This window comes from Aquarana catesbeiana, linkage group LG06, assembly GCF_042186555.1.
Source record: "Aquarana catesbeiana isolate 2022-GZ linkage group LG06, ASM4218655v1, whole genome shotgun sequence".
Classification (NCBI taxonomy): domain Eukaryota; kingdom Metazoa; phylum Chordata; class Amphibia; order Anura; family Ranidae; genus Aquarana; species Aquarana catesbeiana.
This window is the reverse complement of record NC_133329.1, coordinates 51,554,259-51,575,391: the sequence shown is the minus strand read 5'-3', so window position 1 is coordinate 51,575,391 and position 21,133 is coordinate 51,554,259. Positions and strand designations below refer to the sequence as shown.

Sequence of the window (21,133 nt, the reverse complement as noted above, 5' to 3'; positions counted from 1 at the left end):
GAAATGACGAGGTCAGTCTCTCTTGTATCTCCAATCCAAGCCCCACTGGAGATGGAACAGATGGTGGCAAGGATCAGGAGGAACACGAGTGCCTGTGAATGCTGCATGCAGAACTTGCCGGAAGTGTTGCAGACTGGGAAGTGCAGGCAGGGTTTCTGGTGAAGAGCTGGAACAAGCACAGCTGAGAGGATGGACGGCCAGCACAGGTACTCGGAAACAGCGTGGAGCCAAACAGGAGACAGGAGCGAGGTCATCAGGTAAGCCGGGTTCAGTAACGGGCGGGCAGCGAGGTACCAAGGTATAAACAGGAGCAAGGTCAAACAGGAAGCCAGAATCATGAACCAGTAATCAGAGTCCAGAAACAGGGTCAGGAAGGCCAGGGTTTCAGCAACAGGAAGTCAAGTCAAACAAACAGGGTTTCAGAATCTCAGGACACAGCTGAAGATCAAGCAGCACCTGTCAGAAATCAGTGCAACCCTTAAAAAGGCTGTCTGGTGCCAATTGTGGTCAGATGTGTGTTCCTGCGCAAGGAAATCTGCCGATGCCCATGAATGCGCGCATGTGCACGTGTGCGTGCCGGGCGCATCCTGACAGTTCTCTTACATTGCCCCCTCCCCTTAAGGGCAGCCTCTGGATGCCATTCAAGTGTCTTTTCTCTGGGTGGCGTTGAAAAAAGGCTTGCACTAGTTTGGGAGCATGCACATCTAAAGCTGGTTCCCAGGAATTTTCTTCCGACCCATAGCCTTTCCATTTAATGAGGAACTGTGTTTGGTTATGCCTTCTTCTACAGTCCAACACGGCTTCCACCTCAAATTCCTCATTCACTTCGATGAGCAGCGGAGGAGGAATTTCAGAAACCCGATCTGGAAATGGATTTGGCACAGCTGGTTTCAACAAAGAGACATGGAATACAGGGTGGATCTTTAGATTCTTGGGTAACACCAACTCGAATGCTACTGCATTAATTTTCCTCTTGACTGGAAAGGGTCCCAAAAATTTTGGGCCAAGTTTTCTTGAAGGACAGCTCAGTTTCAAGTTTGTTGTGGAAAGCCAGACCTTGTCTCCAGGTTTAAGGTTCAGATTACCTCTCTTCCTCTTGTCGAAGAACTTTTTATTGCTTGCTTGAGTCTTGGAGATTGTATCTTGCAGTAATTGCTTATTAGTACTGAGGAAGTTTAATCTGTTTTGTACAGCAGGTACAGATGATTCAATGGCCAGCTCAGGTAAGAAAGAGGGGTGGTACCCATAATTGGCAAAAAAGGGTGATTGCTTGGTTGCAGAGTGGATGAAATTATTGTATGAAAATTCTGCCAGTGGGAGACGTAATAGCCAGTCATCTTGTGCAAAAGAGGAAAAACACCGTAAGTACTGCTCGAGGGTTTGATTGGTTCTTTCAGTTTGTCAATTAGTTTGTGGATGGTAGGCTGTGGAGAGGCAGAGTTCAATGTTCAGTGCTTGGCATAATGCCCTCCAAAATCTAGACGTAAACTGCACCCCACGATTAGAGATGATGCTATCAGGGACACCATGTAATCTTACAATCTCCTTGATGAAAGCTGAGGCGGTCTCTGTGGCCGAAGGAGTTCCTTGTAAGGGTACAAAATGGGCCATCTTGGTCAGGCGATCCACCACAACAAACACGGCGGTGAAGTTTTAGGATGGGGGGAGTTCCACGATGAAATCCATGGAGATCATGCTCCATGGTGTCTCAGGTACAGGGAGTGGCTCAAGTAGGCCCCAAGTTTTGGCTCTGTTTATCCTATTCCGAAGGTATGTCACACAAGAGTTAACATATCTCTTGCAGTCTTGCATCAAGTCTGGCCACCAGAATGTACGAGAGATCAGATTGGCCGTTTTGCGAATTCCAAAGTGGCCCGCTAATGGGTGGTCATGACATCGCCTCAGGACAGCAACTCTGAATTGCTCAGGGATAAAGATTTGCTCCTTATGAAAGTACAGACCATCCCTCAACTTAAGAGCCAGATCTTTGGAAGGTGGTTGGTTTATCACATCTGCTTTTATCTGAGACATCAAATTCGCCTGAAGAAGCAAAAAATTTTTGGCTGGTAGAATAGTATCAGGTTCTGAGGATACCACTGGGTCACTGAACATGCGGGACAAGGCATCCGGTTTACCATTCTTTGAGCCAGGGCGATAAGTTATATGGAACAAAAAACAAGAGAAGAAAAGTGCCCAGCTTGCCTGCCGGGGTCTTAGTCATCTAGCCGTCCTCAAGTATTTGAGATTTTTATGGTCCGTGAAGATGAGGATGGGGTGAGCTGCTCCTTCCAGGAGGTAGCGCCATTCTTCAAGCGCAGCCTTGATAGCCAGCAATTCTCGGTCTCCAACATCATAGTTCCTTTCAGAAGGATTTAATTTCTTAGAGAAAAAGGCCACAGGATGGAACAAAGATTTGGGACCTTAGCGTTGAGACAAAATAGCGCCCAGTGCACTCTCAGAGGCATCCACCTCCAAAACGTAGGCTAAGGATGGATCAGGATGTTTCAAGATAGGAGCTGACGTGAATAAAGTTTTTAACTGTTCAAAAGCTGTTTAAGCTTTAGGGGTCCATCGGAAAGGAACATGCTGCTTTGTTAACTGAGTGATGGGAGTGATGATGCCAGAAAAGTTCTTGATAAATTTTCTGTAAAAGTTAGCGAATCCCACAAATCTCTGAACAGCTTTCCTGTCGACAGGGGCAGGCCATTCCAGGACGGAAGTGACTTTCTGTGGGTCCATGGAGATACCGTCAGCAGAGATGACAAGTCCCAGGAAATGTATGGTTGGTTTTTCAAAGTCACATTTCTCAGCCTTTGCGTAAAGGCGGTGTTCCCTCAGCCGACCCAGTACTTTCTTTACATGAGTCTTATGGGATTCTAGAGTTCCAGAGAATATAAGGATGTCATCCAGATACACAATGACGAATAAATCAAGGAAGTCCCGAAAAACGTCATATCCAATTTGGAGAACACTCGTGCCCCACGCAGCCTTTGAAAAAGTTCAGGGATCAGAGGCAGAGGGTACCGGTTTTTAACAGTGACCCTGTTTAGGTCACGATAGTCCACACAGGGCCTAAGGGTATGGTCTTTCTTTTCCACGAAGAAAATACCGGCCCCTACTGGTGAAGTGGAGGGCCGGATGAACTGTTTTTCCAAGGCTTTCATCTATATAAATCCGCAGGGCTTCTAGTTCAGGCTCAGAGAGAGGATAAATTCGCCCAAATGGGATCTCGGCCCCTGGTAAAAGTTCAATAGGACAATCATATGTTCTATGGGGAGGAAGAGTGTCCGCTCCTTTCTTGTTAAATACATCCAGATACTCATGGTAGGCAGCAGGGACCAGATTAGAGGTTTCATGGTCAGGGAGGATACCCAGGAGGGGTGTGGTATTGAAAGTCTTTTCAGATAGGCAGTGAATTTGGCAGTAGTCAGAGGAGAAGGAGATGTCTCCGGTAAGCCAGTTAATGTGGGGATTATGTGCCTTCAACCATGGAATGCCAAGGATGACCGAGAACATGGGAGAAGCTATGATATCCGAACGGAGGAATTCATGGTGGCCGGAAGAAGTACGGCAGGAAATAGGTAAAGTTTCTTGGGTAACTGGGCCTGATTTAATGCCGGAACCATCAGCCAGATGAACATGGAATTCCTACTTCTTGGCACATACAGGCAGCTGGTGGAGAGAAGCAAATGCAGAGTCCATAAAACAACTACAGGCCCCGGAGTCTATGATTGCAAGTACAGGAACAGTCTTTTCAGAAAACTGGAGCACAATGGAAAGAGAGACATGAGACTGGTACCTCCCTGAGAGATGCATCATGTGAGGCTGACGGGAGAAAGACCTGCGGGTCTTTGCCTGGCAAGTCTGTATAAAGTGACCCGCCTCCCTGTAATAGAGACACAGATTGTCCTGTAAACGATGAAGGCGTTCATCAGGAAAAAAGGGATGGTCTTCGAAAATGATGCAATGAATGAGGATGCAGGAATGTCATACCTTGAAGCCACAGAAAGGGTTCCTTTGGACCTTTCGGATTGCCTTTCACGTAATCGCCGATCAATCTGAATGGTTAGATCGATCAGGTCTTCCAGGGATGCTGGAACTCCCACTCTGGCAAGCTCATCCTTTAAGGTGTCAGACAGTCCTAGTCGAAACTGGTGGCGAAGTGCGGAATGATTCCATTGGGTATCTGCACTCCATACACAGAAGTCAGTTACATATTCCTCAGCAGGCCTTGGACCTTGCTGTAATTTACCAAGCATGAATTTGGCAGTCTGCTGGTAGAAGGGGTCTGCATAAAGCTGAGCCATGGCTGAGAAGAAAGAATCCGTAGTTGTCAGGACAGGGTCATGTTGTTCCCGGAGATGATGAGCCCAGGAAAGTGGTTCATCCAATAGTAATGTAATGATAAACCCCACCTTGATGTTTTCAGACGTGAAGGTCCGGGGTAAAAGGGAGAAATATAGTTCGCAGGAATTCCGGAATGTGCGAAACTTCTTGTGATTTCCAGAGAATCGCTCAGGCATAGGCACCCTAGGTTCAGGAGCGGAAGCAACCTCAAGCCGGGCTCTGTTTGGGTATATGAATCAGAGACCAAAAGTGGAGCTCAGGCCAATGCGACATTCTCATCGTGGGGAAATCGCTCTTCCATGGGACTCAGATTTTCTTGTAACTTCTGCACAATATTGGATAGCACAGAAATAGATCTGTAAATGTCCTCTGGTGGAGAGGCCTCCCTTTCAGACTCCATTTGAGGTTGCTTGATACTGTCACGTACCTGGTAGGAGTCTGAAATGACGAGGTCAGCCTCTCTTGTATCTCCAATCCAAGCCCCACTGGAGATAGAACAGATGGTGGCAAGGATCAGGAGGAACACGAGTGCCTGTGAATGCTGCGTGCAGAACTTGCCGGAAGTGTTGCAGACTGGGAAGTGCAGGCAGGGTTTCTGGTGAAGAGCTGGAACCAGCACAGCTGAGAGGATGGACGGCCAGCACAGGTACTCGGAAACAGCGTGGAGCCAAACAGGAGACAGGAGCAAGGTCATCAGGTAAGCCGGGTTCAGTAACAGGCGGGCAGCGAGGTACCAAGGTATAAACAAGAGCAAGGTCAAACAGGAAGCCAGGATCATAAACCAGTAATCACAGTAATCAGAGTCCAGAAACAGGGTCAGGAAGGCCAGGGTTTCAGCAACAGGAAGTCAAGTCAAACAAACAGGGTTTCAGAATCTCAGGACACAGCTGAAGATCAAGCAGCACCTGTCAGAAATCAGAGCAACCCTTAAATAGGCTGTCAGGTGCCAATTGTGGTCAGATGTGTGTTCCTGCGCAAGGAAATCTGCCGATGCCCGTGAATGCGCGCATGCGCACGTGTGCGTGCCGGGCGCATCCTGACAGTTCTCTTACAACGAAAATGCAAAAATCAGCAAAATTATTAAAAAAAATAGACTAGTGGTTAGTCCAGCGGGAGAGGGGGCATCCAATAAATGTCAAAAGTGATGGATAATATAAAAAATAGTTTCAAAAATAAATGGAATAAGCAGAGATATCAAAAAGATACTGGCGCTCGGGGAATATCACAGGCTCACTGAAAGGGAATGCATAAGGTAAATACACTAAAATTAAAATATGTATATATGACAGTGAGAACAATATAGCAAAACCAAAAAGATAAAAAATATATAAGTAAAACTAATCAGGAGAGTATATAAGAAAATCAGTAAAGAATTAAAAAAGGAGAGGATGTGGGACCCGGTGTACATAATCGCATGGGGTGCAGAAGATTAATAGTCGCTAAGAAAGCAATTCAGGTCAAACTTGATGTTAAGCACTTTGGGTACAAGAGTGTCCATAGAAAAGATCCACTGGAACTCGAGTTGACTTAAAATCCTCACTTTGTGTCCCCCACGCCATGGTTTGGTATAGGGCACAATACCCCAAAATCTCAGATGGCTAGGGTCTCTATTGTGACATTTATCAAAATGCCTAGAGACATTGTGTTTGTCATACCCCTTTTGAATGTTTTGAACCCCTTTTGAATGTTCCTTGATACGAATTCTCAATAGCCTTTTAGTACGGCCAATGTATTGGAGACCACAGCTGCATTCTAATACATAGACCGCTCCCTCAGAATTACACCCAATAAACTCGTTGATCTCATATTTTGTGCCATTGCTGTTTGATTGGAAAGAAAACACTTTTTGGTTCGGACGTTTAGTATGGGTACAGGCATAACATCGTTTACAAGGGTAAAAACCCGTGCCTGTGAAGAAAGAAAATAGTTTCTTTGGAGGATCAATCACGCTTTAACTAACCGATCTCTTAGTGTGGGTGCCCTTTTGTAGATAAATTTAGGTTTATCTGGTAGCACCTCCCTGAGCCCTCTATCAGATTTCAAAATATGCCAGTGTCGTGATACGATGCTTTCGATCTTCTTATATTGAGAGTTGTACTCAAGGACTAGGGGCACCTGATTCTGTTGACATGTTGGTCTTTTGTCTTTGAGCAATACTGGTCTTTGCATTTGTCCTACTTCTTCAATTTTTTCTATTATAAACCCTTGACTGTAGCCTTTATTTATGAATCTCTTTCCAATCAGACTGGCCTGCATATAGAAGTCTTTTTCAAGAGTGCAATTACGTCTTAGTCGCATGATCTGGCCTTTAGGGATGTTAAATAGCCAGTCTCTGTGATGGCAACTTCGCAGAGGTAAGTAACTATTACGGTCGACGTTTTTAAAGAAGTAATAGTAGTAATAGAAGTAATAGTAGTCTTAGTAATGAATTGATTCTTGATACGTGAAATTTCAAGATCGAGAAACGGAATAGAGTTCCTCTATTTGCCACGTTAATACAATATTTTTGGTATTATTGTTTAATTTGGAAAAAAATGAGATTAAGAGGTCACGATCACCTTCCCAAATAATAAAGATATCGTCAATATACCTTTTGAATAGGCGTAATTCCTTGGGTGGGTCCATAAAAACAACTTCCTCTTCCCATTGGGACATAAAGAGTCCTGTGACGCTGGGGGCGAATTTAGCCCCCATAGCTACTCCTGTCTTCTGTTGGTAAAATTGTTTGCAGTACCAGAAATGGCTGTGTTTCAGGCAAAAGTTGAGACATTTAATGAGGAATTTCCTCTGAAAGCAAGGGAGTTTGGTGTATTTTCTGAGGTCATTTCATCGCCTCACATGCTGCAAAGTGGGGTATGATCGTATAAAGTGATGATACGTCTGCTGTTGCTATCCACACGATACCAGTATCTAAAAGGGGTATGACAAACACAATGACTCGTTCGTTGGATTGACGCTCACACTCATTTTACAAAAGTGAGTGCATCCCCCTTCTGTGTCCTGTCCCTTTTTCCACTTTGGCCGCCATGGAGTTATACTATATACTGTCTGCCTATGTTTTTTATATATCATCCTGCACACCCACCACCCGAATCACCTGAACTACTGGATGGGACCCTTGCCTGCTGGTGATTTGTTATTGGATTACAAGCTGTTGTCTTGCAGCAGTAAGGTGAGCTGCTTGCGATCACAGAGGTGTCCCCACTGAAGACCTTTTTCCCTTTCCTGTGGCTTGTGGACTTGCCTTTTTGGAACTGATGACTCATTGTTTGAGCACTTTGTACTACAAGGTGGTGGGACTGTTCACCATTTATTTATTTTCTTGGAGTCACTAATAAGGATTTGCTGAGTTACCACATATGTGCTAGTATGATACTAGCCCTTTTGCACTGAGATTTTTCTTTTGATAAGTATTTGCTGAGTTACCACATATGTGCTAGTATGATACTAGCCCTTTTGCACTGAGATTTTTTTCTTTTTTTTCTTTTCTTTTGTTTCAGTATTTACAATATTTTTTATGTGCTAGCATGATACTAGCCCTCATGCACATGGACTTTGTTTGATTTATATATTTTTATTTGGTTCAATTTTTTTTTGTACCCACACTGTATTTGTCACTCATTTTATAGCTTTTTATACGTTTCAGGCAATTTTGTTTCTTCAGTTTATTCGGATTTAGTGCTCATGAGACTGCACTTTATTATATTTCATTATACTTTTATATTTTGTATATTTTTTTCATTTTGCCTTTTTGGAACTGATGACTCATTGTTTGAGCACTTTGTACTACAAGGCAGTGGGACTGTTCACCATTTATTTATTTACTTGGAGTCACCAATAAGTATTTGCTGAGTTACCACATATGTGCTAGTATGATACTAGCCCTTTTGCACTGAGATTGTTCTTTTCTTCTGTTTCAGTATTTACAATATATTTTTTTATGTGCTAGTATGATACTAGCCCTCGTGCTCATTATACCTTTATATTTTGTATAATTTTTTCATTCACCTCTCTATACATTTGAGCTAGCCCCTTCCTCTTCCTCCCTTCCCCTTTTATCACAGAGCAATCACCACTTAAGCTGGCCATACACCTATAGATTATCTGCAGATTTTCTATGGTTAGATGGAAAAAGTGCAACAGATTTCTCCATGTTCACTAAACTGTGTGGATGGAGGAATCTCCCACTTTTTCCATCTAACCATAGAAAATCTGCAGATAATCTATAGGTGTATGGCCAGCTTTACTTTATTCACACCACTAGGTATTAAGGAGGCTGCTGCACACAGAAGGTTTTTGTAACTTAATGCATAGAATGCATTAAGATAAAAATAAAAACTTCTGCCTTTACAACCACTTTAATTATTGTACTGACACAGCCAGAGACTTGTCCAGAAGCACAATCAGTGCTACATTGAAACAACCAGAACCATGTCTTCAGAGGCACAATGAGTACTGTACTGACACAACCTGGTACATGTCTGCAGAGATACAACCATCCTACCGACAAAACTGGAAATATGTACTGTAATGACATCACCGGAAACATTAATTCAACTATAAAGAAACCGCACTAGTGGAATAATACAGAATAACTAGCACTCTATGAGATATTTTTCATAGCTAAACAGTATTGGTAAATGTGTTGTGATGCTCTACACACAAAAAAAAATCCCACCTTACCAAATTAAAACATACTAGTGATAGTCCAAAATAGTCCACACTTATAAAAGCTGTGCCCTGAAGCATTTTATCAAAAATGACACCCTCAAAGGGTCAGAACTACACGCAGTTATATATACAGTGCCTTGAAAAAGTATTCATACCCTTTGACATTTTTCACATTTTGTCATGTTACAACCAAAAACGTAAATGTATTTTATTGGGATTTTATGTGATAGACCAACACAAAGTGGCACATAATTGTGAAGTGGAAGGAAAATGATAAATGGTTTTCAACATTTTTTACAAATAAATATGTGAAAAGTGTGGGGGGTACATTTGTATTCAGCCCCTCTAAGTCAATACTTTGTAGAACCTCCTTTCACTGTAATTACAACTGCAAGTCTTTTTGGGGATCTCTACCAGCTTTGCACATCTAGAGAGGGACATTTTTGCCAATTTTTCTTTGCAAAATATCTCAAGCTCTGTCAGATTGGATGGAGAGAGTCTGTGAACAGCAATTTTCAAGTCTTGCCACAGATTCTCAATTGGATGATTTAGGTCTGAACTTTGACTGTCATTCTAACACATGAATATGCTTTGATCCAAACCATTCCATTGTAGCTCTGGCTGTATGTTTAGGGTCGTTGTCCTGCTGGAAGGTGAACCTCCACCTAAGTCTCAAATCTTTTGCAGACTCCAACAGGTTTTCTTCTAAGATCGCCCTGTATTTGGCTCCATTCATCTTCCCACCAACTCTGACCAGCTTCCCTGTCCCTGCTGAAGAAAAACATCCCCACAACATGATGCTCCCGCCACCATGTTTCACGGTGGGGATGGTGATCAGAGTGATGTGCAGTGTTAGTTTTCTGCCACATAGCATTTTGCTTTTGGGCCAAAAAGTTCCATTTTGATCTCATCTGACCAGAGCACCTTCTTCCACTTGTTTGCTGTGTCCCCCACATGGCTTCTCCCAAACTGAAATCAGGACTTCTTATGGCTTTCTTTCAACAATAGTTTTCTTCTTTCCACTCTTCCATAAAGGCCAGATTTGTGGAGTGCAGGACTAATAGTTGTCCTGTGGACAGATTCTCCCACCTGAGCTGTGGATCTCTGCAGCTCCTCCAGAGTTACCATGGGCCTCTTGGTTGCTTCTCTGATTAATGCTCTCCCTGCCCGGCCGGTCAGTTTAGGTGGACGGCCATGTCTTGGTAGGTTTGCAGTTGTGCCATACTCTTTCCATTTTCGGATGATGGATTGAACAGTGCTCCGTGAGATGTTCAAAGCTTGAGATATTTTTTTAAACCTAACCCTGCTTTAAACTTCTCCACAACTTTATCCCTGACATGCCTGGTGTTTTCCTTGGCATTCGTGATGCTGTTTTTTCACTAAGGTTCTCTAACAAACCTCTGAGGGCTTCACAGATTGGCTGTATACTGAGATTAAATTACACACAGGTGGACTCTATTTACTAATTAGGTGACTTCTGAAGGCAATTGGTTTCACTAGATTTTAGTTAGGGGTATCAGAGTAAAGGGGGCTGAATACAAATGTACACCACACTTTTCACATATTTATTTGTATAAAATTTGGAAAATCACTTATCATTTTCCTTCCACTTCACAGATATGTGCCACTTTGTGTTGGTCTATCTTTGTGTTGGTCTATCACATAAAATCCCAATAAAATACATTTACGTTTTTGGTTGTAACATGACAAAATGTGGAAACTTTCAAGGGGTATGAATACTTTTTCAAGGGACTGTATGTGTGTGTATATATATATATATATACAGTATCTCACAAAAGTGAGTACACCCCTCACATTTTTGTAAATATTTTATTCTATCTTTTCATGTGACAACACTGAAGAAATGACACTTGTCTACAATGTAAAGTAGTGAGTGTACAGCTTGTAGAAGGCCCCTTTCACACGGGCACCATCAGTTTAGCCACGTTAAAAACGTATCAGTTCTTATCCATTGCTTCATCTGTTTTCTCCGTCTTCTGTTCCGTTAATCTCCGTTTTCATCCGTCTTCCCTTCCGTTCCGTTAATATCCGTTTTCACCCGTTAATGTACACGTTTCCATCCGTTTTTTCATCCGTTTTTGTATCCGTTTTCATCAGTTTACAGCAGTTTCTGTGCCTTTAAGGAAATTACCCAGAAAGCATTGCTCCTCCCATCCTACATTGCCATGCATGAACAATTTGCTGACTACTTTCTATCTCCATCAGGAGATGATCCATGGCAGTACCAATATATATAAATAATGCAGTGCAAATTTAAATGTATTAATTAATTAATTTGGTTATTTCCTTGTGTTTTGATAGCATAAAAAGACACAAAAGCACATGATATGTTCAAAACCGTTTTATTAATTTTATTTTAATAGTTTTATTATTCTGAATAACCCTTTTAAAATAAAGGTTTTTTCACTTTGTTTTTTCATTTGTCAAAGTATGAACTTTGAATTATTTCTTCAAAACGGATCTTAACTGATCGGATTTTGACGGACATTGTCAGTTAATATCCGTTTTGACGGATCTGGGCGTAGCCTTGTACGTTAAAAAAAACGGATAAAAACGGAAGTGGAGGTTAACGGATGATAACATATGGTCATCCGTTTGCCCATAGGAATGCATTGTCGTCCGTCGACGGATGGAAGAAAAACGGATAGACGGTCCGTCCGAGTGAAAGGAGCCTAACAGTGTAAATTTGCTGTCCTTTCAAAATAATTCAACACACAGCCATTAATGTCTAAACCGCTGGCAACAAAAGTGAGTACCCCCCCAAGTGAAAATGTCCAAATTGGGCCCAATTAGTAATTTTCCCTCCCTGGTGTCATGTGACTCATTAGTGTTACAAGGTCAGGTGTGGATGGGGAGCAGGGGTGTTAAATTTGGTGTTATCGCTCTCACTCTCTCATACTTGTCACTGGAAGTTCAACATGGCACCGAACTCTCTGAGGATCTGAAAAAAAGAATTGTTGCTCTACATAAAGATGGCCTAGGCTATAAGAAGATTGTCAAGACCCTGAAACTGAGCTGCAGAATGGTGGCCAAGACCAGATAATGGTTTACCTGGACAGGTTCCACTCAGAACAGGCCTCGCCATGGTCGACCAAAGAAGTTGAGTTCACGTGCTCAGCGTCATATCCAGAGGTTGTCTTTGGGATATAGCCATATGAGTGCTGCCAGCATTGCTGCAGAGGTTGAAGGGGTGGGGGGTCAGCCTGTCAGTGCTCAGACCATACGCCGCACAGTGCATCTAATTGGTCTGCCTGGCTGTTGTCCCAGAAGGAAGCCTCTTCTAAAGATGATGTACAAGAAAGCCCGCAAACAGTTTGTTGAAGACAAGCAGACTAAAGACATGGATTACTGGATCCATGTCCTGTGGTCTGATGTTAAGGCAGTGCTGGAAAATAATGGTGGCCACACAAAATATTGATACCTGGGGCTCAATTTGGATATTTTCACTTAGGGGTGTACTCACTTTTGTTGCCAGCGGTTTAGACATTAACCACTCCAGCCCCGGATCATTATGCTGCCTAAGGACCAGAGGACTTTTTCCAATTTGGCACTGCGTCGCTTTAACTGCTAATTGCGCGGTCATGCAATGCTGTACCCAAACAAAATTTGTGTCATTTTCTTCCCACAAATAGAGCTTTCTTTTGATGGTATTTGATCACCTCTGCCGTTTTTATTTTTTGCGCTATAAATGGAAAAAGACCGAGAATTTTGAAAAAAATTGATATTTTCTACTGTTTGTTATAAAAAAAATCCAATAAACTCAATTTTAGTCATACATTTAGGCCAAAATGTATTCGGCCACATGTCTTTGGTAAAAAAAATGTCAATAAGCGTATATTTATTGGTTTGCGCAAAAGTTATAGCGTCTACAAACTAGGGTACATTTTCTGGAATTTACACAGCTTTTAGTTTATGACTGCCTATGTCATTTCTTGAGGTGCTAAAATGGCAGGGCAGTACAAACCCCCCAAAATGACCCCATTTTGGAAAGTAGACACCCCAAGGAAATTGCTGAGAGGCATGTTGAACCCATTGAATATTTATTTTTTTTGTCCCAAGTGATTGAATAATGACAAAAAAAAAAAAAAAAAGAATATTTACAAAAAGTTGTCACTAAATGATATATTGCTCACACAGGCCATGGGCCTATGTGGAATTGCACCCCAAAATACATTCAGCTGCTTCTCCTGAGTATGGGGATACCACATGTGTGGGACTTTTTGGGAGCCTAGCTGCGTACGGGGCCCCGAAAACCAATCACCGCCTTCAGGATTTCCTAAGGGTGTAAATTTTTGATTTCACTCTTCACTGCCTATCACAGTTTCGGAGGCCATGGAATGCCCAGGTGACACAAAACTCCCCCAAATGACCCCATTTTGGAAAGTAGACACCCCAAGCTATTTGCTGAGAGGCATGGTGAGTATTTTGCAGCTCTCATTTGTTTTTGAAAATGAAGAAAGACAAGAAAAAACATTTTTTTTTCTTTTTTCAATTTTCAAAACTTTGTGACAAAAAGTGAGGTCTGCAAAATACTCACTATACCTCTCAGCAAATGGCTTGGGGTGTCTACTTTCCAAAATGGGGTCATTTGGGGGGGGGGGTTAGTGCCACCTGGACATTCCATGGCCTCCGAAACTGTGATAGGCAGTGAAGAGTGAAATCAAAAATTTACGCCCTTAGAAAGCCTGAAGGCGGTGCTTGGTTTTCGGGGTCCCGTGCGCGGCTAGGCTCCCAAAAAGTCTCACACATGTGGTATTCCCGTACTCAGGAGAAGCAACAGAATGTATTTTGGGGTGTAATTTCACATATTCCCATGGCATGTTTGAGCAATATATCATTTAGTGACAACTTTGTGCAAAAAAAAAAAAAAAAAAAAAAAGTCTGTTTCCCGCAACTTGTGCCACAATATAAAATATTCCATGGACTCGACATGCCTCTCAGCAAATTGCTTGGGGTGTCTACTTTCCAAAATGGGGTCATTTAGGGGGGTTTTGAACTGTCCTGGCATTTTATGCACAACATTAGAAGCTTATGTCACACATCACCCACTCTTCTAACTACTTGTTAATTATTATTTTTTGCAAGAAAATTACTTTGAACCCCCAAACATTATATATTTTTTTAAAGCAAATGCCCTACAGATTAAAATGGTGGGTGTTTCATTTTTTTTCACACAGTATTTGCGCAGCGATTTTTCAAACGCATTTTTTGGGGAAAAAACACACTTTTTTAAATTTTAATGCACTAAAACACACTATATTGCCCAAATGTTTGATGTAATAAAAAAGATGATCTTAGGCCGAGTACATGGATACCAAACATGACATGCTTTAAAATTGCGCACAAACGTGCAGTGGCGACAAACTAAATACATTTTTAAAAGCCTTTAAAAGCCTTTACAGGTTACCACTTTAGATTTACAGAGGAGGTCTATTGTTAAAATGACTGCCCTCGATCTGACGTTCGCGGTGACACCTCACATGCATGGTGCAATTGCTGTTTACATTTGTGCTTTTTTTTTTTTTTTTCTTTATTATTTTTTTGCTTTTTTATCTTATTTTTAAACTGTTCCTTTCATTTTTATTTTTAAATCATTTTTACTGTTATCTCGGGGATTGTAAATATCCCCTATGATAACAATAGGTAGTGACAGGTACTCTTTTTTGAAAAAATTGGGGTCTATTAGACCCTAGATCTCTCCTCTACCCTCAAAGCATCTGACCACACCAAGATCGGTGTGATAAAATGCTTTCCCAATTTCCCAATGGCACTGTTTACATCCGGCGAAATCTAAGTCATGAAATGCTCGTATCTTCCGGTTTCTTAGGCCATAGAGATGTTTGGAGCCACTCTGGTCTCTGATCAGCTCTATGGTCAGCTGGCTGAATCACCGGCTGCATTCTCAGGTTCCCTGTTGAGACAGGAGAGCCAGAGAAAAACACAGAAGACGGTGGGGGGTGGGTCATTCCCTCCCACTGCTTGTAAAAGCAGTCTAGAGGCTAATTAGCCGCTAGGATTGCTTTTACATGAAAGCCGACGGCTGGCTGAAAAGAATGATACCAAGATGATACCTAAACCTGCAGGCATCATTCTGGTATAACCACTCAAAGTCATGAATGGCGTACCTGAAGACAAAAAAATGGTTAACAATAAAACACAGTAAACGGTAAAGTATAAAAAATTGCATACCTGAAAAGCAAACACAATAAAACATTGCAGAATAGAATACAGTAAAAAAGAGCAGAACAATAGAGAGAGAATAGAGAGAGAGAGAGAACAATAAAACAACAACTATTTTTTTTAATTTTATATATTTTTTTTTTTTTTACACTTTTTTTTGTAACTAACTTTTATAACTGTAACCGGTTCCAGGTTCGGGTCTCTCAAAATGCGATGGCATCTTGGGAGACCCTGTGAAAGTGTGCCTAGTCTGTGCAATGCTGTACCCTACGCTAATACTCAACTAGTGTATGGTAGCGTTCAAAACATTCACTAATGCAAAGACCAGGATTGTCAGGACAGGAGGGACAATAATAGCGGGTGTCACGCCTATATCTGCGCTTGCTGCAGACACAACATCTTTTTTGGGGGGGTTCGTTGGGTAGGGGTACTCGGGAGGACATAAAGAAAATGCCTCTTATGCAGCCGACTGCATTTGGTTGGGGATGTGAATGGGGGAATTACGGGTGCTGCAGAAGTGGTGGGTTCCCAATTAGGATTGGCGAATGCAGCAGGAAAGGCACTATGGGCACGACGGGCCTGTTTGTCTTCTTCTTGGTGGCAGCAGGACACTACTTGTGCTTGCCATCTCACCAGCTTGAACTGCACTTATGGGACTCGCCACATCACTAAGTGTTACTGCAGTGCTGGTTTGACTACGACCGGGGTGTACTAGGCCGCTGGTGCTTGCCAGTTCACCAAAACGCTACCAAAAAAACTGTTAGCAATCGCAGGGATCAGGCCTGACTCTGCGAACGCTGCAGTTATGTGTTTAGTGTTTTGTAAGTGACAGTGATCGATCGATACTGCACTTGGGTGGGCTGGGCTGGGCCGGGCGGAGGGGCAAAACGCAGGTGCTAGCAGGTATCTGGGCTGATCCCACTAACACTGCATTTTTGGGAACCCTAAACTGCTGGGGACGCTAGTATAGATCTGATCGGATCAGATATTGATCCGTTCAGATACGATACCACTAAGGGAGGCGTATGCTGCGTGTGTGGGTGTTAGCTGTACTGGCGCTAATCTGACTCTGCCTGGGCCGATGCATATCACCGCCGGGCGATCAGGGGGCTAAACCTTTATTCGGTAATAAACAGCGGGTGCCCTGACACTATAAAAAATAAATGAACTAACCAGCGTCACCCGTAACGGTTATACGGTGATCAGTGGTGAAAGGGTTAACTAGGGGGCAATCAAGGGGTTAAAACATTTATTAGATAAGTATATGGGGGTCCCTGTTGCTATAAAACGCTGACGGCGAACCTAAATATTTACGTCCCTAACTAGCGTCACCAGTGACACTAATACAGCGATCAGAAAAATGATCGCTTAGTGACACTGGCGACAGGGGGTGATCAAGGGGTTAAAACTTTATTAGGGGGGGTTAGGGGGGTACCCTAGACCTAAAGGGGGCTAACCCTAACTGCCCTAACACACTAACTGTCACAAACTGACACCATGCAGTAATCAAAAAAAAAAAAACTGCTTGGTGTCAGTGTGACAGGGGGGGGAGGGGTGATCGGGGGTGATGGGGGGGGGATCGGGGGGTAAAGGGGGTGTAATGTGTGCCTGGCATGTTCTATTGTGTGTGTGTGTGTTTGGTGCACTCACATTACAGTCTTCTCTCCTCGGCGCTGGAACGGAAACTGCTGAGCCAAGGAGAGGTGACATCACTTCCTCCGCTTCTGTTTACATTACAGAAGCCGAGGAAGTCTGTCATTGGCCAGGAGCGATCGCGAGGGGGGAGCCACGAATGAGTGGCCTCCCCCTCACCTTTGATCACCCCTGACCTGAATCCGACCGCCGCTGGCACAGATTTAGGATTATACAGATTCAGTTTAAATGAGGAGACCATTTACAATTATAGTCATATATTTGGTGATGGATGACAGCTAAAACTTAGCATGATTTATGCCTCATTTTTATATATTTATATGAACATTTAAGTTTTATTTGATTTTCTATAAGCTTCGGATGAACTGATATTTTTCAGTTTGGATTGATATTTCATATTTCTCCACAAGATGTCACTAATACCAGTTTTTTTTTTTCATTTTGATATTTATTTTATATCTTACATTTTATGTTTGTCTTTGATGTACCTTCATTCTTTGCAAAGTGAAATTTCACCACATTCACGAAGCTCTAGGAAAAATTCCATTCCAAAGTGAAACTTCAATTGCAAAGTAATCAGCCTATTTCCCTACAGTTGTCCCTACAAGTGTCACAATGAATGAATCCAAATATGCTGCTGCATGCCATATCCACAGTGCCCCAGTCCCACAATGTTATTTTTTATTTAGCTATTTACGTTGCTGCTGTGTTTATACATAGATAATGGACTAGCATTTTTTTATGCGGTTCAGCTCTGCACTTGGCTGTACAGGGTTATCTGTCATTACATCATCATGGCCTGACAACATTTTATTATTCCGTAAGTGGGTGGAGATCCCACAAATGTTTATTTTTTTATTTTGGTAGGCCTAATGCCGTACAGCTTTCTGTTTGAAATCAGTCAAAAAGAGATAAGGAAAGGGAGCACCTTTGTTATCATTCCTTTTGCTTACAGATACACTTTAATAAGAGGTCTCGACTGGTAAAGCAGTCCCAATTAGCCCAATTAATGATATAAATGAAATTCAGCCTAGGTGTTTACATTGATGTGGTCTCCAATGTAGTCTTGTTGGCTATAATGCTTCCACATGATCATCATGTCTACTCAACTCAGTAAACTTTAGGTTTAGTAATGGTCAATGTGTTCTAATCATTTCTCTCCTAGACTGGAACTTCAATCTGCTGGACTCTTCTGTTGTTCAAAGACGGGAATTAAGTTCCAAGTGACTCGTCCGGTGACCATTGTATATGAACTGGAGTCCTGGCGTAAATATGAAGCCCTAATCTTCAAACTACAAAGTGGATATGAGATATTAGGTCCTCTCTTCAACATAAAAACTGACCTGGAACCCGGCGTGGTCTCTGCAGTGTACCTACCTCATTGTTTGTGCTTAAAAGGTAAGATTATACCTCAAAAGGAGAGCTGGGAATGTACCCGGCAGGGGCCAGCACATTGGTGGCTGGAGACAAGAAGGAGCAGGCACCAGAGTAGATGGGTGACAGTCAGGCAGTGGTGTATTTAGGTTTTGTGCTGCCCTAGGCCTGACTAAACTCATGCACCCCCCCTAATTTAAATACGACCCACCCCATCCTGCCGAGGCCACACCCCTTCCTGTTTAAGACCCACCCTATCATCTGTAAACCACACCCCTTCCTCTTTAGGCTCATTTGGCACCTTTCAGTGGGGAACGGGTACCTGTTTTTGACAGGTACCCTTCCCCACTTCCGGGAGACTGCGCTGTCCTCTCTGAAGTTTGCCCCCCTCCTCCTTCCTCCGCTGGGCCATTCAGAAAGTGCAACGCGCTTCGCACATGTGCAGTAGGGAACTGGTCGGTTTCCCTTACCATGAATGATAGTGGCAAAATCCGAGAGCCAATCCGAAAATCGGCTGAGGTGTCGACATTGCGGGCTCCCTTTTGAATATGGATTCAGGCCGGGTTCACACTGGTGCGACAAACGCTCCTACATTGGGAGCTCATGTCCCATGATGTGTGAAAATCAATGTTTCCCTATGAGAGCCGTCTTAACTGGTCCGACACAAGTCCGTCCAACTTTGAAAATGCTCCCTGCACTACTTTGGTCTGACTTTGATCCTACTTCAGCCCATTGAATATCATTGACGTCAGATCAAAGTCGGATCGCCGTCTTGCCTTACTTTGTCATGCGACTTGTGCTCTGATGATCTTGAGGGGGAACTCCACGCCAAATTTTAAATAAAAAACTGGCATGGGTTTCCCCTCCAAGAGCATACCAGGCCTTTTGGTCTGATATGGATTTTAAGGGCTCCCTGGACAGGTAAGTGTCCTAATATTAAAAGTAAGCAGCTACAGTATTTGTAGCTGCTGAGTTTTAATGCTATCACGGGGGGGGGGGCCCTCACTGTGCCCATCAATTGCAGCCTCACTGTGCACATCAATTGCAGCCTCACTGTGCCCCATCATCAAACTCAGCCACTGTGCCATCAAATGCAGTCACTGTGCCCCATCAAAAGCAGCCACTGTGCCCATTAAACGCAGTCACTGTGCCTATCAATTGCAGCCACTGTGCCCATAAACGCAGCCACTGTGCCCTCAAACGCAGCCACTGTGCCATCAAACGCAGCCACTGTGCCATCAAACGCAGCCACTGTGCCCATCAATTGCAGCCACTGTGCCTATCAATTCCAGCCACTGTGCCCATCAAATGCTGCCACTGTGCCCATCAAACGCCGCCACTGTGCCCATCAAACGCAGCCACTGTGACCATCAATCACCGCCACTGTGCCCATCAAACGCAGCCACTGTGCCCATCAAACGCTGTCACTGTGCCCATCAAATGCAGCCACTGTGCCCATCAAACGCAGCCACTGTGCCCATCAAATGCTGCCACTGTGCCCATCAATTGCAGCCACTGTGCCTATCAATTCCAGCCACTGTGCCCATCAAATGCTGCCACTGTGCCCATCAAACGCCGCCACTGTGCCCATCAAACGCAGCCACTGTGACCATCAATCACCGCCACTGTGCCCATCAAACGCTGTCACTGTGCCCATCAAACGCTGTCACTGTGCCCATCAAATGCAGCCACTGTGCCCATCAAACGCAGCCACTGTGCCCATCAAATGCTGCCACTGTGCCCATCAATTGTAGCCACTGTGCCCCATCAAATATAGCCATTGTGCCATCAAATGCCCCCACTATACCCATCAAATAAGGACACTGTGCCCATCAAATGCTGCCACTGCCAGTGCCCATAACACTGATATAGATTATTCAATCATTTTACCTGCTGTCCTGGGGGTTTTCCTCGTGTTCCTCTCTCTGCTCCTCCTGACGTCACAGCCAGATCCCGCCCCGGGGCCGAGGAGAAGATTCACTGCAGGAAAGCAGTGCAGGGGAGGGTAGGCAGAGCTTAAGGCTCCACCTGTCACCTGTTGCTTATGGGGGCGCGAGTCACACGCCGCCCCCCCCGCATGAGAGAAAGCCCCCCCACCCATCTTGCCGATTCCCGGCTCCCGCGGCTGCCTTGCTGTATCGTCACCGTGGTGTATGGGAGTGCTTGTCAGAGAGTGGGGGGGGCATGAGATACACGCCCCCACCCTCTGCCAAGCATGCCCATACACAGTGGCGCTGCTACAGAAAGCCGGCCGCCGTGGGCTGCATGTGTGCGGGAGGCGGCCGCGGGAGCCGGGAATTGGCAAGATGGGTGGGGGGGTCTCATGCGGGGAGGGGCGGCCCTTTTTGCCGCCCCCTGCAAAGTGCCGCCCTAGGCCTAGGCCTTGTCGGCCTAGGCCAAAACACAGCCCTGCAGTCAGGAATGGTAGAGGGGAAAGAGTCAGGGAGGCCAATCCTGAGCTGGAACATCCCTATAAGTATGCCCCGTTGCGTGACATTTGTGGAACCATTTAGGGACCAGCATTGCTGGAGCAAAGGGACTCCCCTAGCTGCCAGGGGAATAACTGCTCCAGTTAGAGTGGGGGAAGCCAAGGGAAAGGAAAGCAAGATTTTGGTGGTAGGACAGAAAGGGCAATCTGTCACAAAGACCTAAAGCGCCGAACTGTATGTTGTCTACGGGCGCTCAGGTTCGGCACATCACGGATCTGGTGGACAGTTTACTGTGGGGGCTGGGGAAGACCCAGCTGTCATTGTGCACGTTGGCACCAATGACAAAATCAGGGGAAGATGGAGTATCCTAAAAAACATTTTTAGGGATTTAGGAGCAAAATTGAGGAACAGGAACTCCAAAAGTATTATTTTAAGTACTACCGGTACCTCTAGCCACA

At 43.9% G+C, this 21,133-nt stretch overlaps 1 protein-coding gene across 2 annotated transcripts in view; it reads left to right on the top strand.

Annotated features, from left to right (window-relative positions):
• LOC141147560 (NACHT, LRR and PYD domains-containing protein 1b allele 2-like) overlaps nucleotides 1–21,133 on the top strand; it is a 60,730-nt gene that overhangs the window by 2,793 nt on the left and 36,804 nt on the right. The window contains exon 2 of one of the 2 annotated variants that reach the window (XM_073634784.1): nucleotides 18,038–18,270. Coding sequence is in view for 1 of the 2 variants with exons in the window: in XM_073634783.1 (XP_073490884.1) it covers nucleotides 18,012–18,270 (259 nt within the window). In the remaining variant the exon portion in view is untranslated. Of the gene's footprint in view, nucleotides 1–17,850; nucleotides 18,271–21,133 lie in introns of those variants that run through there. The other variant, XM_073634783.1, reaches the window with a different exon arrangement.